The sequence below is a fragment of the Anomalospiza imberbis genome, chromosome 4 (assembly GCF_031753505.1).
Source record: "Anomalospiza imberbis isolate Cuckoo-Finch-1a 21T00152 chromosome 4, ASM3175350v1, whole genome shotgun sequence".
Classification (NCBI taxonomy): domain Eukaryota; kingdom Metazoa; phylum Chordata; class Aves; order Passeriformes; family Viduidae; genus Anomalospiza; species Anomalospiza imberbis.
The window spans coordinates 41,218,496-41,230,694 of record NC_089684.1 but is presented as its reverse complement, the minus strand read 5'-3'; the positions used below and the strand labels follow the sequence as shown (position 1 = coordinate 41,230,694).

Sequence of the window (12,199 nt, the reverse complement as noted above, 5' to 3'; positions counted from 1 at the left end):
GTTACGAGTGACAGCAGAGCTCAGGTTTGCAAAGGCTTTGAACAGCATCTTGACAAACACCTTCAATGGCGAGGTCAGACATGGGCAGCAATTGTGTTGAAACGTGGACGAAAAATTAAAACCCCACAATTCCTATAAAGATTTGTAGGGACAGTATGTTTATTACAGCGCTGGACGCGTGTGAGGGATCTTTCACCTTCAAAGGACATGCATGCCCCTGAGAGCTCCCAATCCCTTTTTATTCCTCTTTACTAGTTTACATATGCATAGAGTTTAACAATAGGTTCATGCATATTCATTCTGCTGATTTCGCATTACACTTACAGGTAGCCAGTTTTTTATCAGAATGTACAGAAAGAACTCCTGTGTCACCCTGCCCTGTCTGTTTCAAGGTTTGAGGAGCCTCTCTTATCTCTTCAGCTTGGAAATTCACATTCTTTCTCCTCAGCTGGGGCAGTTTTACTAGTGCTGCAGAGTTACTGTGTCAGGATCTGTGATATTTAAATGATCCTGAGATTGTAAAGTCTCTGCCTTTCAGCCCCGCTGCCAAAGGAGTCGTAATTCGTCTGTGCTGGTTTTAAAGGCTGTTTATTTCTTCTTATCTAAAATATTTTCTCTCTGACCTGCAGCAGGTCTGTCTTGCAGGACAGCATGCAAGGCTCTGCCCCTCAGTGGGATGTTACAAACATTATATACTAGAAACTATGTGTGCTATATTTACAATAACGTGCCAATTTCTATCACCCATGGTGAACAGTGTGTCCCCAGCCTAAACCAATAGAAAAATGCCAACACCACAGTGAAACATGGAGGGCATGAAGAAGAAGAAAAAGGACAAGGCACGCCCAATTTCCTCCATCTTGCCCCCTTTGAACCCCTTATCTAGAATCCTAAAATTCTACTTTTGCACCCCTGCCACACTAATTACTACTTATATCAAACACATAGATCTTGTAATTCATCCTCTAAGATTGAAAACTCTTTTCCATGGACAGAGATCAGAGACAGTGTCTCTCGGGGCTCTGTACAGGGGGACTCCTGACCCCCTGCCAGGGTCCCAGACCTTCCAGGGCAGCCAGAGGGATGCCCTGGATTCCCACATTACCGGACTAAACAGCATATTTAACTTATGCTAGCAAGCTCAAAGCGGCACATTTCACCTAAATCCAAGTGGATTTCTACCCTGTTAAATTTTCACTCTCTTTCAGTGTCTCCAGGGTTGTGGAGACTGGGAGATCTACAGGCTTATCTTAAAAGATTGGACATTTCAGTAGAGAGACGACCCATCTACTCTGAATTAGGAATGTCATCCAGTGCAAAAACCTGATTTTTTGTAAATAACAGCCCTTCAGTATGAGATGAGACAGCCGTGCCTTTGCTCTAGGGATGATTAAACTTTCAGGAGCTGATTATTGGTGTGGTATTGGAGCAAGTGCCACTGCTGGGGCAGATGAGGCTCTCCCCTTGCAACCTCGGGAACTGGGGAAGTTGGATTTGCAAAGAAGAATTTAGGAATTGTATGTATAGAGTAGAATGTGCAGTAGAGTAGAAACAGATATCTGCATTCACTGTGCTTGCATGCTTTTCCTTCCCCAGTGTCCATAAATATCAGAGCCAGAGTTTCCCTCATTTTGCAGTAGTCTTTCACAGACCAGGTGCAATCTACAGGATCTGGTATTCCATAATGGGATCCAGCTTTACTGGTGTTTTGATGTGGGGCTGGTGGGATTGAGTACATGCATATGTGGCTGAGAAGGAACAGAGGGATTTGACCTGGTGTTTTCTGAATATCTGACATCTCCTTTCTAATTACGTTGATGGGATGGATTTAAATGTAGCTACATGATTTTCCAGGGAAGCAGCTTTCCAAATGTCTGTTTAAAGTAGAGAGTGAATTTCCAAGGCTGTTTATAAAGCGGACAAAGTTCAATCCTTGAAAGTGGCAACACCTTCAGAATAGAGGATTTTGTTTGACTCGCAAAGGGGGAGACTGGGGTGAGAGGTCTGCAGGAGAACTGGACTGGCAGTTTTTCCCATTAATCACTGCAAGTGGATTTGCCAGCTCATGTGCTGATCACCTCCAGTGAGTGCTCCTCCATTTGTTTCACCCTTCCCCCCATTCTTGATGGCCTGGATCAGGAGTAGCAATCCCTGAGAAGGATGTGTACTGTCCCCTGTGTGTCTCATTGCTCTGGGGCACAGCACATGCTGGACAGAACCGATCTGTCCACTGTCAGTAACCTTGTGGATTTCAACATTGTTTTCCTGCTGGACATGTGACCTTGTGGGAAAGTCCCAGTTTCTGGACAGAGTATAAGCAGGGGTTCAAGTGTTAACTCTCCTTTCTCTCTTTCTGAAAGCTGGAACAACAACAGAGTCTTGCTCCGCATTCCGGAGCGAGACAGGCAGAGGATGCAGGTGGCTCCACAGGAGAAAGATCCATTCTTGGAGAAGACTCCCCTCTTTGCCAAGCCCTACAAGGTAATGGGAGTGGGGTGCAGGCTGGAAGGAGAAGAGGAAGGAGGCTTGGGGTGGGAGAGGGGAGCTGTGTCTTTTGCATGGGCTGTAGCAGACTTGAGCCCGATCCCTGCAAACACAGCATCTTCCCATCTGCTGCACCGAGTTTGCCTAATTTCCCTTGTGAGAATGCATGGCAATTCCATGAAGATGCCAAGCAATATCTCTTGCTGAGCTGGCTCTCTTGCTTGGGGTGTTTCTGACATTTCTCTGCTCTGTTCTTGTGCTGCAGACCGATAAAGAAGATGAGCTGTCCAGGCGCATTAAGAACCTGCTGGGCAATGTGGACTCCAAGGTGCTCCTGGGCCATGAATCCCCTCTGAATCCCATATTGATTCCAAAAAAGCCCAAAATCAAGTCACAGACCCGGAGTCATAGGCCAGCCTCCAGTAAGACAAACCCATATGAGGACATATAGAGAGAATTCTCACTAGAATCACTGGGCCTCCCACCTAACCCTGAGCAGAGCTATGATGACAGTGATGAAGGTCACTCAAATCAGAGGTCAGAAGACAAAGCTCCACAATCCAAAATCCTTCCTGAGCGTGTCAAAGTCAGTGCAATTGTAAGGGCCTTCTGTTGTTGGCAGTCCCTCAAGGCCAAGGGACCAGCACACAGGCCCTGCCTGGTTCATGGCTCAGCTTCCACAGAAGTCAAAGGCACTTGGTTCCCAGCTGCATGTTGGAGTTTTGCCAGGCTCATCCTTTAGCCCTGGGATGTTGCTCTGCCCTATAGAATGTAGGAGCCCATAGTGCTAAGCCATGGCAACTGCACCAGGAGGGCCATGGAGATGGTTTTCAAACTGTGTTTGGCCTTTGGAAGGAGAAGGAAGAGCTGGAGGCTGCAGTCAGCTTTTCCTGGAAAAGGGTGTTGATCAGCTGCAAAGGACTGGAGGCAACATCTTGTGGAAAATGAGAGGAAGCTGAGAGAAGTAAAGCACTGCAGGGCCTTGCCTTCTGCAGGAGCCATTCTTAAGTATCAAGTGCCAAAAAGACAAAACACCATTCCAGGTCTCAAACTCTTGAAAGTGCAGAGTGCTGCAATCAGCCCTCAGGCCACCAGCAATGGGCAGTGTTTGTTCTTGCTGCTTGGGGGCCCAGTTGAGGGAGTATCAGTGTGAAGAAAGGAGCAGGGATGCTGCATCTTCCTTGATGTGAGGGAGGAGAAGGAGTGGGTGCCCAGAAACAGCATTTCTGACAAAGGCTGGAGTCCCTGCGGGCTTCTGCCGTCAGCTGGGGGTGGACTCAGCTCTTTGGGGTAGCCCAAAGCCAACTTCTCTCCTTAGTGTCTCTGGGCACCTCTAGAGAACATCCATTGGTCCAAATTTGGCTGCTAAGTCTATCACTTTGCCAACCAATGGGAGAGTGAGAAATACTAGTTGAGGATTTGCAACTCCTGCAGGGGCAAGAAGAGGATGCCTAAAGTCAGGCAGAATTTGCATAAACTGTGTTGCATCATTCCAGATGTGTCAGAAGTCAGTGTCTTGTCCAGACTGCTGTTGCCTTCAGAAGAATAAGGAGTCTCATTTTATCTGGGTGAATAGGAAATAATTCTCTTTCTCTAGAACTGGCTTACGAGAATTGGGAACTATTATTTCTGACTGTTTTGGGTTTTTTTTTAACTAAGGAAGCTTTCTGCTCAACTACTTTAAATGCAGAAGGAGCCTGTGCCTTTGAAGACAAAGCTTAGCTGCTTCAAAGCACAATTCCATAAAGGAAGGAGACTGCACAAAAATATTTACATAATATTAATAACAATAACAAAAAGTAGTAGTATTAGTAGTAGTAATAATAGTTTAAGAATTGCAACATTTTGTCCTGATTTCCAGGTTCCAGAGGGAATACAGACATTTTTCTCAGAGGAAGAGGAAGTGATCATGGGGATTGCAGCTGTTTTTCTACCTGGCCTCCTTTATTAACTCCCCTTCAGATGGGCCTTTTGATCCTTAGCAGTATTTTATTATTAATGGACTTGCATGACATTTGTGGAGCTGTTGGTACCAAATGCTGGCTGAGTGCATGCCAATTAGTAAAAAACCGAAACAAACTCCTTCTGCCTCCCTCGTTCTTGTTTCAGAAAAAGGAGCCCATTGAGCCAAGAAAAAAAGATCAAAAAGAAGCCCAGTGTCATCCACTGAAAAAACTTTGAAGGCTGGTTCTTTTCTATAATCGATCTCTGTATTTGCTTATGTTTTGCATACATTAAGGAAATGGCTGGGGAAAAAATACATTGCTCAGCTCCTGTTCACTCAGCAGATGTTGCCCTCCCTGAAAGTGTGTTTTGGGGTGGGCTGAGGAGAAGTAGAGATAAAACCTGGAGTTGTAAGATCAGCCTTCCTCTCAGTCTTTGAGCGTAACACTGTCTAGAGCAGTTCAAGAGCTGGACTGACAACTCATGCCAGGCAGCCAGAGCTGCTCCTCCCTCAAGCTGGGGGTTGCCTTTCCTGAGCTCCCCTTGTCCAAAGGCTCTGGACCTGCTGCCTCCTGTCTGGGCTTCCAGTTTTCCATTTGGGAAACAAAGGGAAACCTGCCCCATGCTTCCAGCACGGGCTGTTACTGAGATGCCATTGTGCCTGGGAGTGTGTCTGAGTGGGCCAATGTGGCAGCAAACTTCTCTTTCCTCTTTTCCACTCTTTTCAGTAGGCTCTGTATTTGTAGAGCTGTAACATATTTGAGCCAGAGGAGACAGATAAATGGAAAATGCTTCAGGGACTCACACTTTTGTTACAGTTGTGATCTCCAAATGTGATGTTTTTTGTGAACAATTGAAGCACATAGTCTGTGTGGAAGCACAAACCCCATTTTATCTCGATAGTCAGCAAAAGCATTATCTGAGAGTGTTAGACACAAGTGGGAGTGCAAAGAGTGCTGACAACCAAGTCAGTTTTAGGTGGTGCCTAGACCAGGAACACAGACATGCCTTTAAATCTTCCCCGCTTGTTGCACTGTGCTGAGTTCCCTGAGCTAACCTTGCCTCCCCCTCTCCTCTCTGTTTTTGTGAACAAAACAGGTTGTGGAAAAACCATCTTCTTCGCTTGCTTCTCCAAATTACACTTGTGTTCCCAAACTAATCTCTAAACCAAGCAAGGGGAAGAACAAAACTACTTTTCATATGACAGGGAGATGGGAAGGAGTTCCTGGTTTCTCTTGTAGCTGCAGGCTTTGGATGCAGCTGCCTAGGGCTGCTCTTGAAAATTGATTTCAGTTTTGTAGGATTTTCAGTTTTGAAAGATGCCATGTCAATGGAATAAGTAAGTAACCTCCCACGCTGCTACTTTCTAATTTTGTCTCCTGGTGGTCTTGCAGAGCTCTCCAGTCCCAGCACAAGAGGATGGCACCAGCACAGCCCAGCAGCTCGGAGTCAGAGAGCACCAGGGACTGCCACAGCTCCTCAGTCTCTGCACTTCCAAGAGCACCAGCACCCGAGGTCAATGCAAATCAAGTGTAGAGGCTACTCCCACAGCCCCTTGCCTCACACTGTCTGCTGTCTGAGGGCAGTCATGACAGGGAGACCTTAAATACTGTCACTGTGCAGGTGTCCCCTTGAGACCTTTATAGCAGCATCAGGCATTTCTTGCCCTCTGTTTTGTTTCCATACTTCGTCATTCATAAATCCTTCCTGGACATCTGGTGCCTAACCGGGCAGTGTTTCCCCTTCTCCTTTGGCATCACTGTCTAGCCCTTCTGGAGTTTCCACTCCAGGACTAATCCATTCTGCAGCTGAGAGGTGAAACTTTGAGTGCATATGCTGAATGATCCTTCTCTGTAGTAGGTACCTCTGGGCGGTGGGCCCCTGATTTCTCTTCATGGGTGTTTTGAGTACTGGCTCTGTAACTGGAAAATTCCTTCTTTCATTTTCTGCTTCTTTCAGTCCTGTCAATGCCATATTTTCTTATACTGCTTGCTCTCAAAGATGAACCTGCCTTTGATAATACGGTCCTCCAGTGCTGAAGCCTGGAGAGGGAGGAGGAGGAAGAAACAGTGAGGCTGCAGCCCTGGATCTGTGGTCTGTGTGCTGGATATTCAGCATGGGAGAGGTGATTGGGCAACAGGGCTGGGCTGCTTGGCTCTTGGGAAACATCCAGTGAGCTGTGCTGCATGGAGGAGAGAGATTCAGCCAGACAAAGGATCTTGGGAAGGCTGATCAGGGGGCCTTTGCTGGAATCTCATCCTTTCCTCCAGTTTTTGGTGAAACGAGCTGTGGGGAGATTCCTGCCCTGCAGGGACCCTGACAGTGAAGAGGTCTAGAGCAGAAGAAACTCCTGTTCCTTTTTCCTGTGACCTCCCTGGAGATCCCTTAGGAAAGCCATTTCTTCCAGGCCAGGATTTTGGCTCATTCAGTGTCTAAGTCATGTGTCACCTGTGGCTGGGAATTCCGTATTGATGGCTTCTTTTCCGGGCAGCACTGAAAACTTGAGGCTTCCAGCCTGAATAGCTAAGCAGATCCAGTGCAGAGTGACTTAACCCACAGGGGATAACTGTGCAGGGACTCACTTTGCCTTCACAGAGACACTGAACAGCTCTGTCCTCTCTTCCCCAAAGCAGAACCTTCACTCTCCTGTGTCACCCCAGTCCCTTTAAGGCATCTTTTCAAATGAACTCTGAGAAACCTTAAAAATACAGCACACATGAAGCCCAGATGTATCTCTTGTCCTTCTGTGCCAGCTTTTACCACTTCTCCCAGCACCTGAGCAAAGCTGTTTGTAAAGCCAACCTTCTTGTTCAAGTCTTTAAGAATCCTTCAACCCCAACAGAGAGCCTTGTATTGCCTGCACTGACAGACTTCATGGCAGGGCCCAATTAAGGAGTGTCAGTGTGCAGAAAGGAACAGGAATGTGGCATCTTCCTTGAAGTGTGTTTAAAAAGGAAAGAAAAAAAAAAAAAAAAAAAAGTCTGGAGCCAAGAAGCAGAATTTGAGGACAACTCAAGAGCATATCTATTCTTAGGTAGAATGAAGAGGCCTCCCTTGAAGTTGGCTAAAAACAGATGAAGAGTCTGCTCTTTCTTGCACGAGTTCCATGTGTGGTTGATTTCCTTGTGCCATAAATGCTCACCACAACCAAAACATACTTGCAGAGCTGGTCCATTAGCTGGGCTTAGTGTGAAGTTTGTGGTCTCTGCTTTAGTCCTTCAGAAAAGCTCCTGTGCCTGAAGGCCTAAACCTTTTTCTGTGCTCAAGTGCTGTATGTACTAAGTAGTAGCATGTATTTCCAGGACCCCAAGTGATGATGGTCAACTGCTTTGCCAAGCAAAAGATCGATCTTGGCAGGAGGATCCAGCCTGGATCCAGCCCAAGTTTCCCGAGCAAGAGGAGTGTTCTGAACTGACAGCCAATCACCAACTGCACCTTTCAAGGGTTGCATTTTAGCCAGGGTGGGTTTTTTACTTCAGAAAAATTAGTCTGATCTTAACTGGGTGAATTACAAATATTCCTCCCTCTCTAGAACTGAACGGGGAATTTGACTACAATTGAGAACTATTCTTTCTAACCTTTTTTTTTTCTTAACTAATGAAACTTTTTGCTCAACTCTTTGAAATTCAGAGGCAACCTGTGCCTTTGCAGTCAAAGTTTAGCTCCTCCACTAGAAGTTTTAGGGAAGTAATATTCAATAAAGGGAACAGACTGCAGGAATATGCTTACTTAATATTCATTAAAAGTCAGCAATGGAAACAGTATTTCCTGACTGCCAGGGAAACCAGACATTGGTCTCACAGGAGGTGACTCTGGTGGCTTCAGATTTTGTTCTGCCTGGTCTCTGTTCCTTACTTCTCTACAAATGGAGCTGCTATTTCTTATTAGGATTTCATTATGAATGGACTTGCATGACATTTCTAGAGCTGTTGGTCAACAAATGTTTGCTGAGTGCATGCCTGTTTGCTATCAATAAAATACCAATAGAAATTCACAGTGCTTCCCTCTTTCTTGTTTCAGCCCATCGTGCACATGTATGAGCAGTCCATTGAAGGAATATTGAAGGTGGGTGCTCTTCAATACCACATCTCCACAGGGAAGCCTGTACAAATACATGAAGAAGTGAATCTCTCTGACTCTGGGAAGGGTGAAACTCCCTCTGTGTCCATCAGCAAAACTCCTGTGAGCTGCTTCTCTCCTTCTCTTTCCAGGAAATGAACAGGCCCCTGTCACCTCTCCTGCCACCTCTTCAGTCACCTGCTAGAACAGAGACTTCCAAATTTCCATTGCAGGCAAAGGTGACCCAGGCCATTTTGGCCAGGGCTTCTGATAAATTACAAGAGATCTTTTTGCTGAGCATTGTGGAGTGCCCATGTTCCAAGAGTTCATGGGATGCTACGCAGCACAAGTTCAGTCTTGGCAGAAGGAGCCTGCCTGGAGGCCAGCCTGAATTCCCTGACCATAAACATTGTTGTGAGCTAGAAGCCAAACATCATACTGCATCTTGTGTGGGGTTGCATTATACCCAGGTGTTTTTGGTTTTTTTTTGCTTCAGTACAACAACAAGTCTAATTTTATTTGTGTGAACGACAAATATTCCTGTTTCTTAAGAACTGGCTTAGAAAAATTGGGAACTATTATTTCTAAATTTTTTTTTAACTTATAAGGCTTTATGCACAACTCTTACATGCAGAGGCAGTCTTTGCCTTTGCAGGCAAAGCTCAGCTGCTTCAACAGCAACTTAGGGAAAGTGCAGTTCCATAAAGGAAGCAGACTGCAGGAGCTATCAAAAATAATGATAATAAGAATAATGACAATAATGAAAAAATAATAGTAATAAAGAGTAGGAGTAGTAAGAGTAATAGCAGTAGATTAGAAATTGAAACAGTTTTCCCTGACTGCCAGTTTCCAAAGGGAAGATGGACATAGTGAAGGAGGAGAAGGAGTTGGCAGTGGTGGGTTTAGCTCGCTCTCTGGTCCTGATCACTGTTATTAATGCCCCTTCAGATCAGCCTTTTCATCCTTACCCTCATTTTATTGTTAATACACTTGCAAGACATTTGTAGAGCTGTTGTGTAGCAAAGGCTTGCTGAGTGCCTGACAATTAGTAAAAAACCCAAACTCATTCTGTTTCCCTCATTCTTGTTTCAGGCAAAGAAGCCCTCTGATGTGCCATTGATCGAAGACATTTTGAGGGTAAGTGCTCTTAAATGGAAGATCTCTGTATTTGCTTATGTTTTGCATACATTAACGAAATAGGTGGAGACAAAATACATTTTGAGAGCTGCTTCTCTCCCTCTCTTTCCAGGAAATGAGCAGCTCACTGTCACCTCTTCAGACACCAGCTAGAGCAGAGACTTCCAAACTTCCATCGGCAACAAAGGTGACCCAGCCCATTTATGCCAGGACTTCTGATTAAATACAAGAGATCTTTCTGCTTAGCAGAAGTCCAGTTCAGCTGTTTGGAAGCCCTTAGAATGTTTTAAAAATATTTATTCAAAAATGCACATGCCTGTAATGTGCCATTAACACAGTCTTGCTGTCAGTAGATGTGTTGTTTAGCTACATGCTAAGCTACTTTGTCCTTTTATTCTAGGAATCCCAACCTGATGGATCTGCAGCACAGAAGCAGAGTAAGTAGAAATGCAAAAAAAAAACCCCACAGTTCTTTGCGTGCTGACAGGTAATTTTGTGTGTTACATGTGGTAAAGACCATCAAGTGTTCACACTGATTTAAGCAGCATGATTTCCTCTGCTTTGCTGAACAGGGATAAATTTAGAAATGGCTTAAGAAACTGTAACCAATCATTACCTAGTCCTCAAGGTAGCAGTTCAGCAGAGGACAAGCAGTATATAATTAGGAGATTCCCATCTGGAGTGAGGAACAATCTTGATGGCAAACCACTCCTGGAAGAAAGTGACACACTAATCTGGTGCTGAGAGACCTCAGGGTAAAATACACTACATGGTAGGCAAATAAGTGAAACTTTTTCATTTTTGCTTTCCAGAGCAGGCTGACACAGCTTCAGAAACCTTGCTGAGTTCTCAGCCAAGAACAGCGTAAGTAACCGGACTCTGTCCCCATCTCTGCTGGGCAGTTACTTAAAAGAACCTGGAATGTACAAAAATTTGGGTTATCAGTCAGACTTTTCTCAGAAAACTTCATTGCAGGGAATCTTCACCAACAGAAAAATTATTGTTTCATGATGGACTCATGAAATGGTTTAGGTTTGAAAAGACCTTGAAGATCTTCAAGTCCTATCGTTAACTTAGCAATGCCAAGTGCATGAAACCATGTCATGATTACAATGACTGTGTTTAAAACCAAAACAAAATAAAAGTGAAGGAAAAAACCCCAGTCTTCATGTACAAGACTGAAGTTTTCATATTTTTTAAGCTGTGGTGCTTAACGTCTTGTCACACTTTGTACTTCTCAATCTACTAATAATGCATTTGGCTGACATAAATGCTAAGGGATACCAGCTGAATCTGATCATTCCTGGATATGGTTTTGAAGCCTGAGAGGACTAATAAAGCTATAGCTAGAAAAACTGTGTAGATCTAGCAGGGATATTTGAAAGTAATCCCATTGTATACCTTTCAGCAAGTGCCCTTGCATAGGTTTTCTAAGAATTTTCTAAGTAATTTTATGTTCATTTGAAATGAACCACATATACAGTATTTGACATGGACTGTCTAAAAACCTCACTTTATATGCTAACAATGTAGCTACTTGCAGACTGGGCTGAAGATGAAATTTCTATAGCCTATTGGAATTGTGTCTGTTTGTCTGAATGGGTGTGAGTTGGAGGTTTGATTATTCCCAGAGGGGTGTTTATTCTGGTGCTTTGTATTTCAGGTATGGCAGTGTATTCTTCTGGCATTCTCCCCTCTGCTCTTAAACACAAGGTTCATTTTAGTTTTGAATGCTGCCATGTCAATGGAATAAGTAAGTAACCTTACCCCCTGCTGCTTCCTAATTTTGTCTTCTGGTGGCCTTGCAGAGCACTCCAGTCCCGGCACAAGAGGATGGCACCAGCACAGCCCAGCAGCTCGGAGTCAGAGAGCACCAGGGACTGCCACAGCTCCTCAGTCTGTGACAGAGACATCAGCTCCTGTGACAGTGAGGAGGACAACCTCCTCATGATTCACATGCTGGACCTGCCAGCATGTGAGGTGAATTGAGAGACCATGGAAAGGCTGCTTCCACAGCCCCTTGCCCACTGCAGGGCTGGTGTCTTAGGAAGGATGCAGATATTATACTTCTCCTCTGTTACCAAATTCTTCCTGGTTTGTCCTGGAAATACTGATTTGTAAGACCCCTCTCACTCCAGTCAAGGCTTAGGTATTTGCCACTGATGGGTTTATGACTTTTGTAATCATCACATATGCATCCATGGTGCTCAAGGAGCAAGTTAGTGCCTGTGGCCTGTTAGTTTAGAGTCAGTTCTTCACAGGCCAAAGGCCAGACTTTACGACCTCTGGGCAAGAGTCCCTGGGCTCTGGGGAGCTGTGCTAGGACAGAAAGAGCCAAAAAGGCATCAGTCCTGAACCCTTCTTTTCTCTTTTTGTTGGCAGCCTGAGCCATCAGCCTCTAAAAAGTGGCGCCTTAACAACCTGGTGACCCAGACAATGTGAGGATTAGTGGCAAGAGAGGGTCCCATGGAAATTGCCCATGGGAATGGATGTGAGGAGGGTGTGAAGCAGGAGTTGGGCATCATCATCAATTCCTGCCAGCACCACTCCAAGGCAAAGGAGCCTCCTCACAAAA

General features: G+C 45.0%; 1 protein-coding gene across 5 annotated transcripts in view; it reads left to right on the top strand.

Annotated features, from left to right (window-relative positions):
- LOC137472695 (AF4/FMR2 family member 1-like) overlaps positions 1 to 12,199 on the top strand; it is a 27,917-nt gene extending 15,718 nt beyond the window's left edge. The window contains exons 1-11 of one of the 5 annotated variants that reach the window (XM_068188017.1): positions 2,356 to 2,481; positions 2,750 to 3,070; positions 5,823 to 5,943; positions 8,449 to 8,493; positions 8,640 to 8,726; positions 9,580 to 9,624; positions 9,737 to 9,811; positions 10,025 to 10,061; positions 10,437 to 10,488; positions 11,433 to 11,604; positions 12,007 to 12,199. In XM_068188017.1, coding sequence (XP_068044118.1) covers positions 2,988 to 3,070; positions 5,823 to 5,943; positions 8,449 to 8,493; positions 8,640 to 8,726; positions 9,580 to 9,624; positions 9,737 to 9,811; positions 10,025 to 10,061; positions 10,437 to 10,488; positions 11,433 to 11,604; positions 12,007 to 12,066 — 777 coding nt within the window. In that variant the 5' untranslated portion in view covers positions 2,356 to 2,481; positions 2,750 to 2,987 and the 3' untranslated portion in view covers positions 12,067 to 12,199. Of the gene's footprint in view, positions 1 to 2,355; positions 2,482 to 2,749; positions 3,071 to 5,822; positions 5,944 to 8,448; positions 8,494 to 8,639; positions 8,727 to 9,579; positions 9,625 to 9,736; positions 9,812 to 10,024; positions 10,062 to 10,436; positions 10,489 to 11,432; positions 11,605 to 12,006 lie in introns of those variants that run through there. The other 4 variants (XM_068188019.1, XM_068188021.1, XM_068188020.1 and 1 more) reach the window with 4 other exon arrangements.